A 25,071-nucleotide genomic window follows, 5' to 3' on the forward strand; every position below is an offset into this window, starting at 1 on the left:
TCTTTCTGTTTAGGCAGAAAGACTGAGGCCGCGTACACACGCGCGGACTGTTCGCCCAACCTTGTCCGCTGAACAGTGTTTGGGCGGACAGTCCGCTCGTGTGTGGGGCTTCAGCGGACAGTTTCAGCGGACAGTTGGCCGAACAAGGTCTTACGGAAATTCCGAAAAACTGTCCGCTGAAACAAGGTTTCAGCGGACTGTTCGCTCGTGTGTAGGCTTGTTCGGCCAACTAAGTCTCGCGCATGCTCAGAAAGGATTTCCACGTCGGAAGGTTGCATTGCAGTGTATAGGACGTCGTATTTTTCGTCCCGTCGTACGTGCCGTTCACGTCATCGCGCACGGTTTCAGCAAACTGTTCGTCCGTCGTGTGTGGCCATGTCCGTCCATGCTAAGTTTGAGCGGACTGTTCGCTCAAACTGTTGGACGGACAAAGTTGGGCCAACAGTCCGCGCGTGTGTACGCGGCCTAAAGGGCATATCAAACGACCTCCATTAGAAACATACAGTGATCAACTGCATTGCAGCACAGTGAGTCTAAATCCAGTTTATAGGCCTAGTAATGGCATCTTCTTGTTTAGCCAGACATACTTGTGATAAAGAGATCTTGCTTGGCACTTTCTTTTTATTACATTTAGATGTTTCTGGACATAACCGTAAACTGCAAGATGAGAACACATTGTCAAATATAGCAGAGCATATCAGAATACTAAGTAGCAGCGGGTTAATGCACATCTGATTTCTGAAACAGGAAAATATTTATTTTCTTTGGTTAATAGTAGAACTAAACGCTCAAGAAGAACAATGTTTTGAAAAGCACAATATATAAAACAGAATTGCATTATTTTTTGATACAAAAGTATGCCTGTTAATGGGTTTTCTTTTGCAATGTACAGCTTTGAACAGAATGTGCCAGGACACTGTTGCTTTTAATCCAACTCCGGAGTGCATAGAAAATGGTGTCCATGTTGAATCTGAAGCATTGTCAACCTAGGGCCGGAAGTGTTTTTTTTTTTGTTTTGTTTTTTAATACATTAAAGTGACATGCACTACATCATTTTGGGTGAAGTTGTGTGAATTAAATATATTTGCAGCTCAGTTTTTTTTAATCGTTTTTGATTTTTATTTTTTTTTAATGGTAGGTTATGGAATATGAAAACAGAATTCGAGCTTATTCAACACCAGACAAAATATTCCGCTATTTTGCCACCCTCAAAGTGATACACGAGAGTGGGGACTCTGAAGTATTTATGACTCCTCAAGATTTTGTGCGATCAATAACACCCAATGAGAAACAACCAGAGAGTAAGTACAAATGCACGGTGGTTGTTTTCACATCAGAATAAAGTATATGAATTTAATGAGCTTGTGAGGCTTTTAATTATTATTTAGAACACCTAGTTTTGAAATGCTGAGGTTAGAAGGTTCTAAAGAGCCATTTTCTGGAAATGGTACACAGCGCATAGTCTTTTAAAAAAAGAGCAAGCCTTTGCTTTCTTACATGATGACCTACTAAATAAAATCATAGGGGTTAATTCCCCAGTTTTAAGTGTGTGTGTATACTGTATTTAAATGTGTGTATGTGTATTATATATACATACTGTACATACAGTATCTCACAAAAGGTGAGTACACCGCTCACATTTTTGAAAATATTTTATTATATCTTTTCATGTGACAACATTGAGGCTGCATTCACACCTGAACATTTTCAGCTCGTAAAACGCCCAACAAGCAAAATTCCATTCATTTCAATGGCACCTGTTCACATCTGAGCGTTTTGTCACCTGAAGCAAAACTCCTTAAGCTCAAAAAACACATGAGCTTCTTTGGGGCAGATTACACGCATTTTTCTGCTTTTTACATTGGTGACCTGTACAAAATTGCGCAACTGTGAAGCACTTGGGTGTAAATGCAGCCTAAAGAAATTACACTTTGCTACAATGTAAAGTAGTGAGAGTACGGCTTGTATAAGGCCTCATGCATGCTAGACGTTATACATAGCGTTTTTATAACATTATTTTATTTCTTTTCCCAATGGATCAAAAACATTAAATGCTGGTGAGACACGTTTTTGAGTGTTTATCACCGTTTTTTGACGTTCGAGCATTTTTACAGATGGAAAATGGCTGAAAAACACCCCTCCAGAACCCACTAGTTTTTTTTGTTTTTTTTACAGCCAAGAATCGCCCCAGCCAAAACAGTTAACGGCCTATGTATGCATGGACACATAGGATAACATGTTGGAGAGTATTGACTGTAGAAAAAAACATCTGAAGCCAAAAACAGCTGTAAAATGTAAAAACTCTAAAAATGTCCAGTGTGCATGAGGCCTAACAGTGTAAATTTGCTGTCCCCTCAAAATACCTCAACACAGCCATTAAGCTCTGGCAACAAAAGTGAGTATACCCTAAGTGAAAATGTCCAAATTGGTCCTAAAGTGTCAATTTTGTGTGTGGCCTTATATTTTTTATCACTGCCTTACCCTCTTGGACATGGAGTTCACCAGAGTTTCACAGGTTGCCACTGGAGTACTCTTCCACCCCTCCATGATGACATCACGGAGCTGGTGGATGTTGGAGACCTTGCGCTCCTCCGCCTTATGTTTGAGGATGCCCCACAGATGCTCAATAGGGTTAAGGTCTGGAGACATGCTTAGCCAGTCCGTCACCTTTACCCTCAGCTTCTTTAGCAGGGCAGTGGTCATCTTGGAGGTAAGTTTTGGTTCGTTATGTTGGAATACTGCCCAGCAGTCCCAGTCTCGGCCCAGTCTCCAAAGTGAGGATATCATGCTCTGCTTCAGTATGTCACAGTACATGTTGGCATTCATGGTTCCCTCAATGAACTATAGCTCCCCAGTGTTTGTAGCGCTCATGCTGCCCCAGACCATGACACTCCTACTGCTATGCTCGACTGTAGGCAAGACACACTTGTCTTTGTACTCCTCACCTGGTTGACCCCACACACACATGACACCATCTGAACCAAATTAGTTTATCTTGGTCTCATCAGAACACAGGACATGGTTACAGTAATCCATGTCCTTAGTCTGTATGTCTTTAGCAAACAGTTGGCGGGCTTTCTTGCGTATCATCTTTAGAAAAGGCTTCCTTCTGGGATCACAGCCATGCAGACCAATTTGATACAGTGTGTGGTATATGGTCTGAGCACTGACAGGCTGACTACCCCTCTGCAGCAATGCTGGCAGCACTCGTGCGTCTATTTCTCAAAGACATCCTCTGGATATGACGCTAAGCACTTTCACTCAACTTCTTTGATCGACCATGGCGAGGCCTGATCCGAGTGGGACCTGTCCTGTTAAACTTCTCAATGGTCTTGACAACTGCGCTGCAGCTCAGTTTAAGGGTCTTGACAAACTTCTTATAGCCTAGGCCATCTTTATGTACAGCAACAATTCTTTTTTCCAGATCCTCAGAGCTCTTTGCTATGAGGTGCCATGTTGAACTTCCAGTGACCAGTATGAAAGAGTGAGAGCCCTGACAACAAATTTAACACACCTGCTCCCCATTCACACCTGAGACCTTGTAGCACTAATAAGTCACATGACACTGGTGAAGAAAATGGCTTATTTGGCCCAATTTGCACTTTTTCACTTAGGGCTGTATTCGGTTATGTTGCCAGCGGTTTAGACATTAATGGCTGTGTGTTGAGTTATTTTGAGGGGACAGAAAATGTACACTGTTATACAAGATGTACACTCACTACTTTACATTGTAGCAAAGTGTCATTTCTTCAGTGTTGTCCCATGAAAAGGGATAAGAATTACAAAAATGTCAGGGGTATACACCATTTTTGTTTTATCCAGCTGTGTTTATAACACAGGGTTGGCAACCCCCGGTACACGTAGCAGGAATTGGGACTGATCTGAGGTGTGAAGGAACAGCAATTGGGACTGGTCTCAGGTGTGAAGGGGCAAAATTTGAGACTGATCTGAAAGAACTTTATTAGGATGACTAATATCACCTCACAATCTAATAGCACATATATTCTGAAGCAAAGATGATTTATTATTTACTTTACCACTTAAAGCTCAATATTTGTTTAATTACTATTATTGAAGTTGTTTCCAGAAATCCCTTTATACTTTCTTTTTTGTGATTGGGAGCGTGAAGTCGACATTTTGTGTTATAGAACCAGCACTCTCAATTTCTTTAAAAAACATATAACGCCAACAAAAAAAAGAATCGATGAGTTGTAAACCAGATCATCCCCCTTATGTCAGTATTTTGTTACTCTACCCTTTTCTTTAATCGCTTCAACCCAGGAAGGATTTACCCCCTTCCTGACCAGAGCACTTTTTGCGATTCAGCACTGTTGATTTAACTGACAATTGTGTGGTCGTGTGAAGTTACACCCCAACAAAATTGATGTCCTTTTTTTCTCCACAAATAGTTTTCTTTTGGTGGTATTTGATCACCTCTGCGGTTTTTATTTTTTGCGATATAAACAAAAAAAAAGCGATCATTTTGAAAAAAAGGCAACATTTTTGTACTTTTTTTGCTATAATAAACATCCCCCAAAAATATTAAAAAAAAAAAAAAATGTTGTTCTTAGTTTAGGCCGATATGTATTCTTCTACATATTTTTGGTCAAAAAATCCAAATAAGCTTATATTGATTGGTTTGCACAAAAGTTATAGCGCTTACAAAATAGAGGATAATTTATTTTTATTAGTAATGGCAGCAATCTGCAATTTGTACCGTGACTACGACATTATGGCAGACACATCGGACACTTTTGACACTCTTTTGGGACCATTGTCAATTATACAGCGATCAGTGCTATAAAAATGCACTGATTACTGTGTAAATGACACTAGGGGGTGATCAAGGTGTTAAGTGTGTCCTAGGGAGTGATTTTAACTGTGGGGGGATGGGCTGCTACTCCATGACTCCCAATGACGGGGTGCAGTGATCTCTGTCATTTCACTGGGCAGAATGGGGAAATGTCTTGTTTACAAAGGCATCTCCCTGTTCTTCCGCTCCGTGACACGATCGTAAGCAACCGGCGGACATAGAGTCCCTGGGACCCATGGTCACGGGGTGCGCACGCCCACAATGCCACTTCTTAAAGGGGACATACCTGTACGCCCATTTGCCCAGCCGTGCCATTGTGCTGATGTATATGTCCGTGCGCTGGTTGGCAAGGGGTTAATTACAGCCTTTAGTCTGTTGGGATATGTCGCTACTAACTTTGCACATCTAGACTACAATATTTGACCACTCTTCTTTGCAGAACTGTTCAAGTTCTGTTAAATTTGATAATGACCGTTTGTGGACTACAGTCTTCAAGTCATTCCACAGATTTTCAATAGGGTTCAAGTCTGAGGCTAGGTTTCCACTATTGCAACCGCAAAGTCAGACGATTTATAGTGCGACTTTGCAATTAGAATTTTTTATGTATTGCCATGCGACTGGTGAGAACCATGGGAGAACAAGTTGCACGGAAATCGGAACAAAGTAGTACAAAAACCTTTTTTGGAGTCTCTGCGACTTGAGTTGCACCAATTAGAACGGGGGCCATTAAAATACATGGATTTTGAGTTGTCATGCGACTTCACGTGTCAAGCCGCACAACAACTCGCAGTAGTGGAAACAAAGCCTAAGCCAAGCAAGGACATTGACCCTTTTCTCCTTCAACTGTGTGTTCACATTAAACACACCTTGAAGATTCTGAAGCCACATGGAAAAATGTGTTATGGTCAGATGATTAATTTTGCTCCACACCAAATGATATGTCTGGTGGAAATCCGATACAGCTCACCATCCAAATAACACCATTCCTACAGTAAAGCATGGAGGTGGCATTATCCTGTAAAGGGGGTGTTTTTCTGCAGCAGGGACTAGAGAGATTTGGTATAGCAGTGTGTTTAGTAATAAAATACAGGATGTCGGTCTTTCTGTCATAAAGTATTTTTGTATAAAACAAATTTTTTGACTTGCATTTCTCCAGTGGAAATGCACTAAATGTTTTGTCACTGCCAGGACTTTTTTTTTTTTTTTTTGCATTACCCTAATGTGATGCATTTGTTTTAAGAACTTTTGGCAGATTTCTGAATGTTCCTACATGGCAATGGGAAGACATAAAATGCTTTATAAATTTCTTCGTGAAAATGTTATAATACTATTGTCTTTAGTACTAAATACAAATGTAATCTTGCAGTATGACGACATACAGTACATTCATGGATCCCTATCTTTGAAATGCCAGGCTATGTTATATTGCTACTCTTAACATTTTGCTAGCAGAGAAGCTTACATGCGCTCAAATTGATTGAAATAGCTAAAATAATGAACTTCAAAGAATTAAAAAGACTAGGCGCTTTGTTCTTTCTTTTTTGTGATTAGGAGCGTGAAGTTGACATTTTGTGTTATAGAACCAGCACTCTCAATTTCTTAAAAAAATAAAATAAAAATTGTTAAATGTTATATGCAGAATTAACCACTTACCGACCAGCCTCCATCATTATACAGCAGCTGGTTAGCACAATCCCACAAACCGACATAGCTGTACATCTGTTCCTTTAAGCGGGATAGCAGGCACGCGTGCTGCACTGTGGGGGTGCCGATGCTCATGACTGGCGGCCGCTATGACCGCCGGCCACACGTTATCGCAGGCACGAGAGGCAAAACGGACTTGTGTGTGTAAACACACAAATCACTGTAATGTGAGGAGAGGAGATGCAGATAGCATGTTCCTAATAGCTAGGAACCACAATCTGTCATCTCCTATAGTCAGTCCCCTACACCTACAGTTAGAACACACACTAGGGAACACAGTTAACCCCTTGATCGCCCCCTAGGGTTAACCCCTTCCCTGCCAGTGACATTTATACAGTAATCGGTGCATTTTTATAGCCTTGATCGCTGTATACTTGCCAATTGACCCAAACATGTGTCAGTGTCCTATGTGTCAGCCATAATATCGTAGGTCGCCACCATTACTAGTAAAAAAAACTAAAATATTTCATAAATCTATCCCCTATTTTGCAAACGCTATAACTTTTGCACAAACCAATCATATGCTTATTGCGATTTTTATTACCAAAAAATATGTAGAAGAATACATATGTGTCTAAACTGAGAAAAAAATTAACTTTTTTTAAAAAAATTGGTGATATTTATTATAGTAAAAAGTACAAAATATGGTGTTTTTTTCCCAAAATTGTCACTCTTTTTTCGTTTATAGCGCAAAAAATAAAAACCGCAGAGATGATCAAATACCACCAAAAGAAAGCTCTATTTATGGGAATTTTTTTTAGGGTACAGCATCGCATGACCGTGCAATTGTTAAAGCAACGCAGTGCCGTATTGCAAAAAATGACCTGGTCATTATGCAGCCAAATCTTCCAGGGCTGAAGTGGTTAAATTACAAAAATAAATATTAACAACTTTTACAATATTAACATAAAGCAATGTAAACCTAAAAGTAAAATAAGTGCCTGACATGGCACAAAAGATGATCAGAGACTGCGGACATGGCCCAAGGGACGGTCAGAGACAGCAGTCGTGGCACGAGAGATGGGCAGATATGGCACGAGAGACGGTCAGACTGCGGACATGGCACTAGAGCTGGTCTGAGACTGCAGGCATACTACAGGAGACTCACTGTGTCTGTGCTGTGCCCCTCTTCTCGGGGTGGTGGTGTGTGTCCTCTGTCAGTGCTTAGCTGGCACCATGCTTTTGCGTTGGTGTCATCCTTTTGGCTCTGAGACTGCACTGGAAGGCACAGCAGTCAGGCAGAGACAGATGATAGAGCAGCACCTCTATTGTGGCTGGGGATGGCAGCACAGGTGAAGTAGATCCGATTCCATACTTGCTCTCTTGCCGCGCACGACCACCCCCCCTCCAGTTCTGCCAAGTTATTTGTAAAAGGCACCTAGTGACGCCATCACGTTACTGACATCACATGGGGGACATAAATTATCTGATTTCTTCTTTAATTTTATCCATGGATGGTGCCCTGTCTACGCCACCAGGCTCAAGAAACTTTAAGGGAAAAAAGTATTGGCAGAACAATGTCTGCATCCAGTAGGCAGTCACTGTTCTGCCATGGGCATTGCAGCTGCTTGAATACAGAACCGGTTCAAGATTTTTTTGTTAACATACTAAAAAAGGGGGGGATTGGGGAAATTGGGACTTTGAGTGAAGCCATGGCTGGGTAAAGTCAAGTGCCTCCATCCCTATCATTTGGAAATAAAAGCTTCACCGTGACGGGAGGCAGCGGTGGTGCAAAAAGGAAGAAAGTGGGACTTTAAATGAAGCTCAGGATGACAAAAATGAGTAAAATGGTGGAAAATAAAGGTTTAATTATGCGTAAAAACAAGTTTACATGCAATTCATTCCTTGTACACAGAAATGCGCCCATAACATGGTGTCAATTTGTAACCTGGCAATAATTGATAATAACATATTTACAACCATTGATATTCAAGGTAAAATAAAAGGGACCACCATACTCATAGTTGGATACATATGTTGAGATAATAGCATCTGCACTGTTAATAGGCTTAAAAACCCAAAAACCCAAATATGTTAGAAGAAGTATAAACGCATATCATGATGGTTGTGTAGCTCATACACCAGTAGCTTGATGCGTTTCGCAGCTTTAAACCGCTCTTCAGCTCTTTAAAGTCCCACTTTCTTCCTTTTTGCACCACCGCTGCCTCCTGTCGCGGTGAAGCTTTTCTTTCCTTTTTGTCAACATAGGCAAAGATGCATTTTGCCCCCAAACCATCCCCACTGTCCTCGTGCTACTCCCTGTCTAAAACCGAACCGGTACCTCCTTCACATTGCACCCAAAATGTGGCGGGACGCAACACAAAGGACATCACACACCATTGAAAACCATGTGTGATTATTAATTTCCTTGCTTTCCTTCACTGGCGACAGGCAACTGGCCAGCTGGTGGCCAACTGAAACATCCAATGGCTGGGTTCCCCTCCCCCATTAGCAAATGCCCAGATCACACCTCCCGAGATAACCCTACCCTGAATACACCCCCAGATACCTCCCCGCCCTGATCACACCTCTAGATAAACCCTCCGAGTCTGATCACACTACTCAAATCGGATGATGTAAGTGGAGGAATCTGCAGCATTCAGGGTGGGTAAGCTGTCATTGAGGCAGGCATAAAAAGATCTCACCTAAATCGTTGGTAGAGGCAGCAGCGTCTGCAAAGAGCGGGGAGCCTCCTTCATCCTGGACTCCTCCGCCGGCCTGACTTCAGTGTGCACAGCCAGCGCATGCCTCCATGTTGCCTGACAGCAGGTCCTTTGCCTCCTCCCTGCACGCATTGGGAATCCGCCCCCTGATCCGCCTTCCTCTGCCTCATTGGATCCGCTCTGATAGTGGTACACACTTATTGCCCCACCTGCCTTCTGCTCTCTGGCTCGTTGACAGCAGCCTGCCTACTAAACGGCAGGCAACCTAAAGCTTCTACGCTGTGGCCCCCTTTTATATGGGGTGCAGGGTGGAAGTTTTAGTCTCCCTGCTGGAGGGACAGGCATTTTAAAAAATCTGAATCCCCAGTGAGTGGCTGGTGATCCGGATTTTTAGGCCCCCCCCCCCACCCTTGCACCCTAGGCAGCTGTCTGACCTGTCAATTGCTGGCGCCGGCTCTGCTTGAATACAATAGCTGGTAGTGAATATTCTTCCATCTACGCTGTTTTTAAAGCATTTGTTGACCCCAAAAAATTAAATAAAAATCTTGCTCCTTTAAAGCATGTTATACAGCACACTGCTTGTGTAACTTGGCCCCCAGTAACATGTAATACCTGGCTGATCCTGCCTGTCTGTGCCCTCCCCTTTGTAAACTGACCACGGTATATCATGGCTGCTGAGCCCTGACACCATGGTCCGTCATCCGCAGCCTCCTATCTGTCTCCTCTGTGCTCACTCCCTCCCTGCCTGTCAGCTTGTGACAGTGCCAACCCACTGCAACTCCTGCTGCTGAAATAACTTTCACATCTTCATACCATCCCCCCTGTGTTCTAATCCTTTGTTCCCCTGTGTGAATGATTTATATAAAAAATAAAAAGCCTGCTATACCTCATTTCACAGCTCTTCTCAGCGATCACATTATTGGCTGGCTCTCTCTCTCCTCTACTTCTCTCGAGTGACGTCAGCAGGGGGAACTCTGCCCCGTCCGCTGCATCTGTCAGATGGGGCGAGAAGAAAGCCAGCTGAACAGGATTAGAAAACAGGGGAATGGTATATAGATAGGAAAGATATTTGAGCAGCAGGAGTTGCGAAGGCAGGCACTGTCACGAGCTGACAGGCAGGGAGGGAGAGAGCACAGAGGGGACAGATTGCAGGCTGAGGATGACGGACCACGGTGATGACGGAACACAGTATTAGAACATAGAGGGGATGGTATGAAGATGTGCTTAACAACCACTTTAACGTGGAAGGAGGAATCTATTTTATTTCGTTTAGCTCACAGGCTGAATAAGAAAAATCTACTTCTCAGTGTTATCAGTGTATCATTTGATCATGCTTAAGGGAAGGTAGAGCAGATTGAATACCTGAACATGCAGTTACATATTTTTGCTTCCCTGGTTCTTCTTTTAGATAAAACCTTTCTGATTTCATTACATACCTTGTGAAACCATTAATGAGTCTATGTTCTCTATGCAGTGCAGGCACATCATGGCTGGTGGGACCATCAGGTTACTGTACATAGCGTACTGAAAATATTGGCCACTTGTAATGCTGAGCCTCCATAATCAAAAAACTTGAAAACCTAGAAAGTAAGGCTGCGGGAAAAGGGGTAAATGACATCCTTCAGCCATTTAATGAGGCAGGCTCTGTTTTTCTTGCTACAGCTCTTATATCCCTTTCACACTCTGCCGCTTTACCGTCGCTGTTCGGCCGCTAGCGGGGCTTTTTTAACCCCCACTAGTGGCCGAAAAGGGGTTAAATCCGCCCGCAAAACTCCGCTGGTATGACAGCGCTGCCCCATTGATTTCAATGGGAAGGAGCGGTGAATTCACCGCTCCTTCACCGTTCCAAAGAAGCTGTTGTGACAGGACTTTTTTTGACACCCTGCCAGCGCAACACTCAAGTGTGAAATTCCCTTGGGCTTTCACACTGGAGTGAATGGAGCAGCTGTTTTTGGGTGGTTTGCAGGCGCTGTTTTTAGCGCTATAGCTTGAATAAAAAAACAAGACAACAGTTAAATTAGCCCAATTTTTTTTTATATTGTGAAAGATAATGTTATGCCGAGTAAATTGATACCCAACACCTCGTACTTCAAAATTGCGCCAAATGGAAATGGCGGCAAACTTTTACCCTTAAAAATCTCCATAGGCAACATTTAAAAAATTCTACAAGTTGCATGTGTTAAATTACAGAGGAGGTCTAGAATTATTGCTCTTGCTCTACCAATTGCGGCGATACCTCACACCGTTTTCATATGCGGGGGCTAATCATGTATGCATTCGCTTCTGCATGTGAGATCGTTGGGATGGGGCGTGTTTAAAATGATTATTATTTTAGCTTTTTTATTTTTACACTGTTTTAAAAAACAAAATTGTCACTTTTATTCCTTTTACAAGGATAAGATAAAAAGCTGCCTTTTCTGTAGCAGCCTCCCTCAGCCCCCCTAATACTTCACTGGTTTGCAGTGAAATTGGAGTAAGCAACTTCTGTAGTAAGCTAATTCTCTTCTCCCTTACAAGGAGTTAAGCCCCATACACACTATCAGTCTTTCTGCTGAGTTTTTCCTTCAGATTTACCAAAACCATATAATATGAGGTCAAACCTTAGGAGTTTCAATGTGTATGGAATCAGGCAGGCCCTTGCACTACATGGTTTTGGTAAACCTGAAGGAAAAAATCCGCAGAAAAACTGGTAGTGTGTATGGGGCTTTAGAATTTTTTCAGTTTTAGAAAAATCACAGCTGACTGCAGACTAAACTGCAATGACTTGCGCGTTTTAGTAATACTAAATCACAAAAATACTAATGTCTGTTACAAATATTTTTTATCGTATTTTTTTAATAAAATGGTAGTTCTGCTTAATGGCAAATTTAACAAGTTTTCTAATTTTATTGCAGTTGCTATGTTTGCTAGATAACCGCAGCAGCTAACTGAATGACTGGTTTCACTTGTTGCCTAGAATTGGTCTTCAAGGGTGCATGTGCAAAAAAAGATCTATGAGGTTTGAATGAATAAATAAACTCCTACGGTATGAATGAACAATCAAATGAAGGAAAAGTGGCGGCACTACTGGCATCAACAAATTGCAGTTCATTAGAAATCCTTGCCAGTAATAACTAAGCACAGGTGTGTGAAACGGATTTGCTGAAGCCACAGGAGATGTGTGTGCAAGATGTGTCCTTGTTTTTGAAAGGATTTCCAATGAACTACAATTTTTATGCTGGTAGTGCCGCCACTTTTCCTTCATTTTATTGTTCATTTATGCTCTGGTTGCAGACCAAGGCTGGCACCCTGCAATTGTTACAGCAAGAGAGATCTTATACTCCACCTGGAGCGGTGCAATCTTTGTGATATACTTTAAAGAGGTAGGGTACTTGTGTGCTACTCAAAGCGTATGACGATTAAACATCTGCGAAAAAAAAGTGTAAATCAATATGTATATAGCTGCTGCACATATAATAATATATATAAGTGTACACTCTCTAAAATGCTCAATGAAATGGAACAGGATATAAAAGGTGTGTGTGTGCAATAAATTGGTAATCCAGACTGTACAAAAACTGCATAAAGTTTCACAAAAAAAAAAAATGTATAAAAATCATATTCTCAGGCTGTGCAAATTAGTGCAAAAACTGAATTGAGTGTGAAAAAAAATCCACATCCAGTGTGCTCTAGCCTCTCACCTCCAAGGTAGACCCCAATGAGTGTAGTGACGCATCAAGATATTCACTTGTGGCAGACTGTGCTTGCTTTCCTCTCTGTTGTGGATATTCCAGCAGAACAGGGAACAGCTGCAGCTTTTAAAGGCTCTTTTCCTGTGTTGTCTGTTCTTTATAACAACTTCTCTCTATCGCTTCTCCAGATCCGAGATATCAAATATAGGATAGAAATATCTCCATAGTGTAGTAGTTTAAATTAAATGTATTTTATTTAAAGTAGCAATTAACACCTGAAAGGCAAAGAACCAATACCTTTGCATGCTTTTTCTACTTTTTTCTAAAATTGTGTTCCTTTTATTGGTTAAACTAGATGGACTTGTGTCTTTTTTTCTGCCAGACCAACTATGGAACTATGATTCAAATGTTATGTGAATCGGATGCGATTAAAAATGCATCCGATTAGCATATATGTAAACTGAGCTTTCTATAAACCATATATTTGAGACTGGCACAGGATTTTGTAATATGATTTAAAGTATAAATAAAGGCAACAAAAATGTTTGTTTTTGTTTTTTTTGGATATAGAGGGGAGGGATTAGAAGAACACCTGTCACTTTACTTACCACCAGCCCACAGACCACCAAATAACAGTATACGTTAAAAGCAGGGGTCTAGTCTGCACACATTTGCAAACATGTGTAAGCCACAGAGCCCCATCTAGGCACCCTGGTATCTGTGGTACCTAACACTAACTTATAAGTGTCCCCACAGTGGAGGCACATGCATTTTGATGGATAGGTGAGAGCAGGTGGACTGAAGGGGAGCCACCCCTTCTTAGAGGTGCAGGAACACATTGAGAACCCAGCACAATGGCAACAAAGGTATGGCGAGGGAAGTCCTGCTACTCAAGATCCCAAGTGATGTAAAAAGCCTGCATATGAATTATCACAAAAACTCCATAACTGTAAAAGAACAAGTAAAATAAGTGACTATCTAGCAAGCGCTTACAGTAGCAGTCAGTTTATGCTGTTGACATGGTATTGTTAAATTACACCTAGAACTAACTCTCCACTGTCGTTTTTCATCTTCCTTTTTTTTTTTTTTTTTTAAATAAACAGATTATTGCACACTGATATATTATGTTTCACAGGAAGAAAAGCTTTGTTTGTATAAGCGTCATCAGTAAAAACGTGCTTTCAATAAAACCCAAGATTGACTTATATTGCTTACAGATAGAAATGTGGAAGGTTAGAGAACTCATTTGGGTTCATTATTCTCCCAGTAGATTGAGGCTGTGTTTTGGGCTCATTGGAGAAAAAGGAAAACAATTTGTGAAGCTGCTGAATAGATTTCAGAGCATGTTGTGCGAGCCCCTGAGAAAATGGACCCAGCAGCTGTTTATATAATCGGGCATAGAATGACAGGTAAAGCCTTTAAGGACTTGTCCTAGGCTCAGGAAAATATCACAGTTATCTCATCCATCAGCACCAAAGAAGAAAGTGACAGAGCAATTTGTCAGCTTATGCACATTCATCTTTGCAGGCAGTGTTCAAGGAAATAGTATTGGAAAGAACACACTGCTGACAAGAGCAAGAAGGGTGCTGCTCACCCCTATAAATCAGAAAATCAAAACGAATTCCCCCACCAACGGGATTTTTAGGCAGCAATAAACAATAAGCATAGCATACTATATAAAAAAGATTACTTTATTGTGTGGTAAAAACATGAGCTTCACCCAGATATTTAAAATAAAAAGATATAACTAGAACCAAGCTTGTACATACAAAAATTACAATGACAATTGGGCATACACTAAGCAGACCTAACTATAAATATACTGTATAGGATTAGTAACAGCAAAAATAAATTTATAGTTCTAACGCGTTTCAACCACTAGGGTCTTCTTCAGAGATAGTCTGTTGATAGAGAGACAAGATACAACTTAATAAATCTATCGAATAGGATTAGTATTAAACATATTCCAGATTTGTTAGTGTAATTACCCAGTATGGTATTGCCGAGAGGTTCATACAAATTATAGTGCTTAATGGTGGAGTTTACCCAGGTTCACGCTTAGGCGTCCTTCACAAGTTACAAAAGATATATGGTCCATGCATCTCGCCACAGAATCCAGCAGTGGGGTGAGGGTCGGAAGCCCAGAGGCGCGGCTCACGAGCGGTCACACGACAAAACCCTATGCCCCACAAAAATTGTAGGGAATAGGTGCAAGCGTAGGCAGCCTGCCTGTATGGTAAGTCACGCCTGTGATGAAAATCCCAACATAATCGCAATTAGACATATATATTTTTATATTTGTTTTTTATATTCTATATTATATATATATAGACCCACATATGGGGTATGGAGATATCTTGTATAAGTTTTGTGTGCATATAAAGGGAATATCCCCAGATATCTATATTCACATCAGAAAAAAAAAAAAAAAAAAAAAAAAGGGAAGGGGGGGGGGGAAAAAAAAGGGAAGGGAATGGGGGGAAAGAAAAGAAAAACAAAACTCAAAAACCAAACACATATTAAAAAGAAGAAACAGAAACAACAAACGCGGTTGGGAATCAAAAGAAAACAAACGTGAGAAGACCTGTGGTAGGAGTAGTGTGTGGGATGACAACCCGATATTGGGTAACTGAAGTGAATGAGTGAGTGAATGATGTGCAGGTGAAATGAATAATGAGGTGAAAGGTGTGGGTGTGGGTGTTATGAAAAGAATTAAAGGGATAACATATTAAGAAATCAGAGTGACAATGGAAAGAGTGCATGGGGGTGCTAGTGACGGATAGAGGTAAAGATGAAAATGCATAAAAATGCTGATGTTGAACTAGTGAGAGGTGACAAAAAAAAAAAAAAAAAAAAAAAAAATTAAGATGTGATAAACCATATTTATACTGAAAGTGATAACAGTTACCTGGATAGCTGGGCTGAACAAAAGATTCCCAAAATGGAAAAGGGGAGACAGCAGCTGGGAAACTATCCCGGGAAGAGTGCCAGATACGGTCAATAACTCCTAGTCCATAGGGGCACCCCCATCTAAGAATGAATAGAATGATAAGGGGAGCTAGCTGTTAAAGAAGCTAGTTTTTCAGAAGTTTATTTAAGTAAAATGGGGGCATGTCAGCCAGGTTAGCAAATAGTCAAACTTACCAACCAGGGATTCAAAGATACGAGAGTCCTTGTTTGTGTACAGGAGCTGATGTTTGCTGCCAAGTATACTGTGTTATATAGAGCCCCGGGATTGCATCACAGGCATGGCCGCCCACCCATTGGCTGGTACCGCCTATTATTGCTTGGCCGCCTAAACAGGTCGACCTCGTGTGAACGCCCCGGCGTCCCGGAAGGTCGTAAAGCGACCCCGAAACGACGTCACTTCCGACGCAAATGCACGACGTGATTGCGTCACGTCCGTCCGTACGAAGGGACAGACGAACGTGAGGCACGTCCGGAAGTGTTCAGGGACGCCGCCGACAAGGAAATACGTGTCTCCAATGGCTGGGCGGGACCAGCCCGCACCAGCCATATAGGGAGACATCTGTGGAGAGAGCCCTGCATGTGCACAGACAGGGGTCCCTCCTACCCTTGTCGGGGGGTCGCGCGAAAAAGGCAAACAGTCCCCCACACACCACCTCCTCCACATAAAAGCGGAAGGGCATTGGAAACAATGTGCGGGGGGACCATAAAAGTGGGGGACAAGCGTAAACCCGGGTCAAGTGAATGTGGGGATATGTCGCTACTGTCCAATACCTCCCCTGGCCCCCAGAACAGGGATGGGGTGAAGGTGTGTGGGTAGAGAGCAGGGAGGGGAGGGAAAAAAAAAAAAAAAAAAAAAAAAAAAAAAAAAAAAAAGGGCGGGGGGGGGGAGAGGGACAGGCGACCGATCCCAACACACCATTAGCTAAAAGGAGCCATTTGCTTAACCAAAGATAAGAATAAAATAACATCTTTTTCAGATTATTACATATACACATATAGTATGCATGTCCCGACGTGCAAACGCACGTCTTTATTCAAGGACAGACCGAGTAAATATATAGCTAAGAGAATATATACAAACAGCAAAAATAAAGTGATAACATAATTATACAGTGAATCGCAGAAGAATATGATGTTCAGCTGCGAACACTATACCATGGTACCCTGTTTAGTTGTAATCATAATAATTAGAGATTATCAATAATTTATGAGAGGGGCATGGTCAGGGGGTGTTCCTAGACACTTACTAAAGAGTTAGAGAGGAGAAAAAGAGGAAACATAAAGGAGAACGGGCTCACAAAGAAAAGGGGCAGGTACACCCGGTTTCTACTGTGTCCTCCCTGAGGAGAACCCCTTTAGGAAGGGAGCGAAAGAGACCGATTCATTCAGGCCTGGGAAAGAGGTGGCATCCAATTTATGTATCCACCTCTGTTCCCGTTGTAATAGGGTCTTATTCCAGTCGCCCCCCCGAGCAGGTATGTGTATACGGTCCAGGGCAGTAAATGTAAACTTAGGCATTCTGTAGTTGTGTATTTGCACAATGTGACGTCCAATCGGCAGGTAATAGTTGCCAATTTCCATGCTGTACACATGTTTAGACATTCGGCGATGGAATTCCTGTTTTGTTTTGCCTACGTAGTACGCCCCACACTCGCATTCTAAAAAGTAAACCACACCCCGTGTCTGACAATTCACGAAGTGTGTAGGTCGAAAGTTGGCACCGTTTGGTAGACGGAAGGTTTTATCACGTCTAATATGTTTACAACATGAGCAGTGATTGCAAGGGAAGGAGCCGAAAACTGAGCAGTGTTTGGACCTTTTGTTCTCATTCCTATATTCGCTCTGCACCAGTTTATCGTGTAGTGAAGAGGCCCTTTTGAAAGAGATAAGGGGGCGTGCTGGAACCAGACAGCCGATCTTAGGGTCGTCTTTTAAGATCGACCAATATTTTTGGATAATACCCAAAATGATATTGTGTTGTTTACTGAAGCGCATAATGATCCTCAGTGGGTCCGCTGTAGGGTCATTGCGTTCCTTTTTAGAGAACAAGAGGTCCCTGCGTGATAACACTGCAACTTTGTTGTAGGCCCTGCGAAGGCAGGAGCGACTATATCCTCGCGCAAGGAATCTAGTCTGAAGTTTCTGTGCCTCTTCTTTAAAGAGACTGTCACTAGAACAGTTTCTGCGGAGGCGGAGATATTGGCCGTAGGGTATAGACCGTTTTAGGGCCACAGGGTGGAAGCTATCTGCGTGCAATACCGTGTTGCCGGCAGTGCTTTTTCGGTATAGAGAAGTGAAAATGGAATTATCTGGGGTGCGTCCTATAGTGACATCTAAGAACGTAATGCTCTGAGTGTCATATATCACAGTAAACTTGAGGTTATATGTGTTTATATTCATGCAAGACATAAATTCCAACAGGGCAGCCTCCGATCCCTCCCAGATGACGAGGACGTCATCGATATACCGCCGCCACATAGCAATGTGGCGCGTGTATTCGAGGAGGCCCTCGTCATCCAGGAGGGACTTTTCCCACTCCCCCAGGTACAGGTTGGCGTAGGCCGGGGCACAACAAGTGCCCACGGCCACGCCCTGCACCTGGAGGTAGTGGGAGTCATTAAATAGGAAGAAGTTGTGATGTAAGATGTAATCAAGTCCGTCCACTATAAATTCGTTGACTTCGAATTTATATCTCCCACTTCGTTGGAGTAGATTTTGTATAGCCTTGATCCCCTTTTCATGTGGGATCGAGCTATACAATGCCTCCACATCAATTGCCACTAAGATGGAGTTAGCAGTTAAGGTGTGGTTCTCAATGGTTTGTAGTAGATGCGTTGTATCCTTCACATATGAGGGCATACTCAAAACAAATGGCTGTAGAAATGAATCAATGACTTTACTGAGATTTTCAGTTATTCCCCCTTTCCCTGAAACGATCGGCCGGCCAGGAGGTCTTGTTTGGCATTTATGGATCTTTGGTAAACTATAAAAATATATATGTCTAATTGCGATTATGTTGGGATTTTCATCACAGGCGTGACTTACCATACAGGCAGGCTGCCTACGCTTGCACCTATTCCCTACAATTTTTGTGGGGCATAGGGTTTTGTCGTGTGACCGCTCGTGAGCCGCGCCTCTGGGCTTCCGACCCTCACCCCACTGCTGGATTCTGTGGCGAGATGCATGGACCATATATCTTTTGTAACTTGTGAAGGACGCCTAAGCGTGAACCTGGGTAAACTCCACCATTAAGCACTATAATTTGTATGAACCTCTCGGCAATACCATACTGGGTAATTACACTAACAAATCTGGAATATGTTTAATACTAATCCTATTCGATAGATTTATTAAGTTGTATCTTGTCTCTCTATCAACAGACTATCTCTGAAGAAGACCCTAGTGGTTGAAACGCGTTAGAACTATAAATTTATTTTTGCTGTTACTAATCCTATACAGTATATTTATAGTTAGGTCTGCTTAGTGTATGCCCAATTGTCATTGTAATTTTTGTATGTACAAGCTTGGTTCTAGTTATATCTTTTTATTTTAAATATCTGGGTGAAGCTCATGTTTTTACCACACAATAAAGTAATCTTTTTTATATAGTATGCTATGCTTATTGTTTATTGCTGCCTAAAAATCCCGTTGGTGGGGGAATTCGTTTTGGTGTTCAAGGAAATTGGCCAGTAGATACAGTTGTACATCTCTTCCCAAAAACGTATGCAGCGTAAACTTTCCAGTATGAAAAGGTGTTGGTCTGCCTGTTTCGCACTTGGTTTACATGATGGTCATTTCCTGTAGTGCTTTTTACCCAAGCAAAATATGAGCTCTAATATTTCTAATTTTGGAAACTTGCTACCGCTGGGATTTGCTATGGTATCTATATTTTGCAGTAGTCAAAGCGAACCTAAACAAACCATTATAAATTGCTGCTTATGCTCTTTGAATGTTTTGGATTTTTTCAAGATTTTTTCCTTTATTTTCAGGTGGTTATTTTACCTTCTCACCTACATAACATAGAAAGGGAGGATGTTTTTGTACTCCTAAAGCCTTGTACACGCATTTATTATTATTTTTTCATTCAACCCAGTGGGCTGAATGAAAAAAAAAACCTGACTGCTCAGGTCGGAGCTGCTCTTCTAATGATCTGATGTTAGCGCATCAAACTCCCCTGCTGTTATATTGTGTTCTAACCCCTCCATAAAACTCTGGTAAACGCTTTCAGCCATTGGTTGAGAGCACTGATTGGAAAACGATTGGCAGACCTTTTTTGGTCCTGCTGCTTTAACAAAAGCTGACTTCTGACGGACCGGCTGCAGTACACATGGGCTAAATATCGGCCGGTTTCTATTGAACTATCTGATGCCATCTGACATTTGGTCCTTGGGTACTAGGCTTTAGAGATAGCTGTAAACATGTAATCTATAAGGTGCTACACAGGCAGAGAGCAAAAGAAGTTGAGGGAGAGGGAGAGGGGGAGATATAGAGAGGGGGAGATATAGAGAGAGGGAGAATATAGAGAGGGAGAATATAGAGAGGGAGAATATAGAGAGGGAGAATATAGAGAGGGAGAATATAGAGAGGGAGAATATAGAGAGGGAGAATATAGAGAGGGAGAATATAGAGAGGGAGAATATAGAGAGAGAGATATAGAGAGAGAGATTTTTAGTACTTTCATCACTTGTAAATACACCAGACCAAAAAGGGCCAAATAGTAAATTATTGGGGTTTTCATGCCTTTGGATAAAAAAAAATGCTTAAATGTGCATGTATGTGTTCATGTGGGAGGAGGTTTTAGAGAGGATGGTATAATGTGTGAGAAATTACTTTGAGAAGGGCTAAGATAAGAATAGATTAAGCCTCTCTAACCTATCCTCTTACTTCTGGGTTATAATTTATTTTGCCTGTATGCATACATGGTTCAGAACAAAAAAAATAAAAAATCCTCAGGGCAATTAGGAATTAATGTAAGGACCTTTCATAGAGACTGACTTCATGTTCATTTATGCATATATACACTTGGATTCCTGGCAGGAGTTGTTCTGATATGTATTCATGCAATTTTGCATTTATCAACTTTTGAGGTGTGCATGCACACGTTGATGGCATCCTTATTTGACGTGATATGTGATCCCAGAATTGAAAGGGTTAGCTTCTTTTTGAGGCTTGGATATAGGTAGATACTTGGAGATTTGTCTCCTGTACGAAGTTTGGGTACCTTCATGAATGAACCCATAAATTTAAAAAAAGATATATATATATATATATATATATATATAGAGCAGCGGTTTATGGACCACTGATGGTCCATGAGCACGTTTTGGTGGTCTCCAGCGTTTGCCACAAATTAACATTGTGGATGTATACTGCCAAGTGGTGTTTCTGGAATTGTTCTCCATGCACTCTGACAGTCAATACGGTCAGCGCTCATTGATATCCTATACCCTAGGCATCGGGAATAGTGCAGAGAGCAGCGAGTGAAGGAGGGGACTTCCAATGACAGCGCTGATCAGACTGTGGGAGGGAGCACGGAGCTCAAGCACATGGCTGGTTAAGAAGGGGAGGTCCAATGACGAGTTTGTGTAAGACACCAGTGTGCTGTAGAGTGCTGGGGGGAGGGGGTCAGTGAGCCGGAGCAGTGTGTGTATAAGAAAAATAAAATTCATGATAGTGGTCTGTGGGATTCAAAATTGTGAGTTTAGTGCTCTGTGAGGTCTGAATATGTGGTGACCACTGACTTAGAGAAGCCAAATAGGGAAAGTGCAACATTTAAACATCATACACACTTGGGAAATGAGAAGATTGTTGTTATTAGAATTCTGAAAAAGTAAAAGAAAAATGTCGATGATGCATCTGTCCCTGCAGTTCTAAGATCGAGAACTAATCAAAACAAACATACTTACTTGCCTCTATGCTGCAGGTGTCCCCTGCTGGCTTTGAATGGCTGGCTCCAGCTCTCAGCCATGCACTGAGGAGCTAAGCCAGCTGCTGATTAGGCACTTAGGTGAATCCCAAGAATATAGTTGAAAGCCTGGGGTGGCTCTGTGATGGTGGCTGACAGTGGACTTTAGCTTGCTGTCTGCTGATTCTGGGTCACAAGTGAACACAAGTAAGTGCACTTCTTTGAACCACAAGAGAAATATGACCAAAAAAACTTTGCCCATACTTTTAACTAATCTGAGGGAGTGGATAAATAAAATGACTTCTGATTGTGAAACGAGAAACTTCTCTTCTTTAATATGTGTTATTGAAGTTTGGAAGTAAATGGGAGCAGATTGGTGTTGTGGTGGGGCCTTGGATTCAACTGATGTAAGACCAGCTTCTATTTCCCAGCACATGGGGCGCTCTACCCCCTGTAGAAGGATAATATTCACTGATAAGTTTGTCTATGCGAGCGCTCTCACCGTGGCATCACTCATCCTTCAAATATGTATGGACATGCTATGCTGTTGTGAGCAGATTGATGTGATCCTGATTAGCTACAGATGTGAATACAGCATCTTAGGTTGATGCAGATGCATTTTACAACTGTGAGGGATCACAACATCATTTGGCTTCTGCTACTAAATGTGCTATTCTTTCTCCCTATATAAAATGCCCCATACTAGGCTGAGATGCCACAAGTTACATTTGGACTTAAAATTGGACTAGGCTCAAGGCCCTATACCTAGGAAAGGTTTGTCCTTTAGTAAATGTCTTCTGCCACACAGCCTATATCTCTTCCAGGAACTGTTTATTAACCACTTGGCGTTCAGTACAATAGCCTTGGAGGACTGTATCTCGGATAGTGATCTATACATATATACATACTACTCCTTGAGTGGTGGGATACTGATATACAGTTTGCCACTGTGTATGTTCATCTTTGGTTCCTAGTTAGATGGCTGAATGGCACCTTTTAGAAATGTATTAGTGAATGGTGATTAGCACAGAATACAAAAGTGAACCTGTATGCTAGGGACTGTTTCACAAATTTTTGGGACTCTTCATACACCTTTTTGACTACACAAATCCCTTTGTTTGAGCATATAACAAGAAAAAAAGCCTAGTGCATGGCAGGTACCCCTAGGGATATTAAATCAGATAGACCAATCAATAGTTAAAAATATATGTATGTTTTTTATTTATTGAGGAAAAATAATATAACGCGTATTAGGAATATGAAAAAAGTACTTCACAATACTGGTTTGGAGCAGGCTTGACACATATGTAGTATAGCGAATGCTGCCATATTGTTTGAGCATATATAGTCATTGTCTGTAGGAACTCTGGATTGTGGTGTATGTTTTTGTAGACTTACTATAGTTAACGTTACTGGAGTTGTGTCAGAACCTGTTTATTTTTTCTTTCTAAGGCTTGTAGATACTGGTGGGATGCTGCGATAGCTTTATTTTAGGGTGGGTAAGCAATGCATCAGGGAAAATGGCAATAGTGAAGGAGAGCTTGAAGCCGTGGCTTAGAGAGTGTAGAATAAAGCAAAGGATTACTATAGTAGTTGTGTGGAAATGGGATCCATGGGAAGATGGTTAGATGGCATCAGAAAAAAATGTTAGCAACTTCCTCTGTGGTAAAAGGGTCACAAGAAGAAAGTACTGAATGTGGAGATAGACATCAATAGATCTCATCACAAATTGCATCAGTTTTGTTTTTGAAATGATTAGCAATGTCTTAAACCGTGAGTGAGTTAGTGGTGGAGGCAGTAGACGAAGTAGAGAATGAAAGGTAGAAAATGGTTGACAAGGACTAGATGAGAGGATAATGATTTAAATAAACAAGGTCTGTTTGCACAGCCTTGAGTATGTATTTGTGTTTTAGAAGGGCATATTTATGCAGGGTGAAGTTTTGCAGGGATTTAGATTCACACCACAGTTCCACGGGGGCACAGCTATGTCTTTTGAACGTCGGCTGCACAGCGATGCTTCAAAAAAAGGTATTGCGCCACATCATTTAAAGAAAAAAAAGGTTTCTCACTCAGGACACCTGTGAGCTGATACAGTACACAGGCACTTGTAGCTGAACGATGCAGAACTCTGCAGGGTGGTGAGTTCTGCGGTGGGGGCCCCTCAGTCTGCAGCAGTTAGGAGGGTGGGACTGTGCACCTGTCCTAAGTCCCCAAGGGTGGCAGATGGGGGGGGGGTCAGCATGGCTTCAGAAACTGGTGTTTCTTCCTCCGAACTCCCGGCAATTGCAACTGTCTCGTCTGCAAACAGTGCAGTGCCTTTGGACACTTTGTTGGCGGTCCTTGATACGTTTGTTGTCCGGATGGAGGCGGTGGTAAAAAGCGGCCCCTGCCCCCGTCCTCCGGGGAGAGCTCTGACGCAGACTCTGGCCCCGCTGAGACTGGTGGCCCCTGCTCTGTCGTTTCAGGTGGCGCTGACCAGGACATATCGGACAGCGAGGATGAGTCCCTGTCCGGGCCCGCGCAAGACAAAGCGCTAGTTGGAGCACAGCTGTGCATGATACCCTGAAGATTCAGGATACAGCAGATCCTTGTGCTGAAATAGTGGTCCCGTTTGGGTCCCATAAGCCAGCCCGTGCACCTAAGGTGTTTCCGTATCTGACTTATTTCGATAAGTTCATATACAAGGAATGGGGAAGACCGCAACTGACCTTTTTGGTCCCAAAAAGTATGGCGATGCGTTACCCTTTTGAGGAGAGCCTTCTTAAAAAATGGTCGGCTCCTCCGGTTGTGGACCCCCAGTATCCAGGCTAAATAACGTGACCACAATCCCAGTAGAGGGGACTCCTGTGTTTAAGGACCCCAAGGACAGGAAGGCCGAGGCAGTGGCCTGTTCCTTGTTTGTTTGTGGGGTAAGCAGTGCGACCAGTACTGGCCTCAGCACTTGTGTCGCAGACACTGAGTGGGCAAAACTTTTGCACCGTGAGTTGGGGAAGAAACAGGCCTCCCCTGTCTGCGTGGAACTAGCAGACCAGTTAGTGCAAGGCCTTAAGTACATTTGTGACGTGGCCCTGGATATTCTTCCTCTGTTATCGAGGGCTTCAGTGTCAGTGTTGCTAAGGCGCCTGATTTGGCTAAAATGCTGGTCTGTGGACCAAGCATCTAAAAATAAAGTTCTGACTGATCTACCTTTCCTTGGTGAGTGGCTCTTTGGAGCCTCATTGGATGACCTCATTAAGAATGCCTCAGGGGGGGAAGAGTACCCTTCTCCCACAGACCAGGAAGACTAAGGGGCTACACCGCAGGTAAGGCCCCTCATTTTCCACTCAAAAGAGGCTTTTTCGTCCG

The 25,071-nt window shown here is 42.2% G+C and overlaps 1 protein-coding gene across 2 annotated transcripts in view; it reads left to right on the forward strand.

The window, feature by feature from the left end:
• The window catches only part of MICU1 (mitochondrial calcium uptake 1), a 423,436-nt gene that overhangs the window by 120,749 nt on the left and 277,616 nt on the right, over positions 1-25,071 (forward strand). For both annotated transcript variants that reach the window (XM_077454409.1, XM_077454408.1), the window contains exon 4: positions 1,139-1,301. In XM_077454409.1, the coding sequence (XP_077310535.1) occupies positions 1,139-1,301 (163 nt within the window). The remainder of the gene's footprint in view (positions 1-1,138; positions 1,302-25,071) is intronic.

The sequence above is a fragment of the Lithobates pipiens genome, unplaced genomic scaffold, assembly GCF_037356315.1.
Source record: "Lithobates pipiens isolate NorthernLeopardFrog02 unplaced genomic scaffold, aLitPip1_a1.2 Scaffold_25, whole genome shotgun sequence".
Taxonomy (NCBI): Eukaryota; Metazoa; Chordata; class Amphibia; order Anura; family Ranidae; genus Lithobates; species Lithobates pipiens.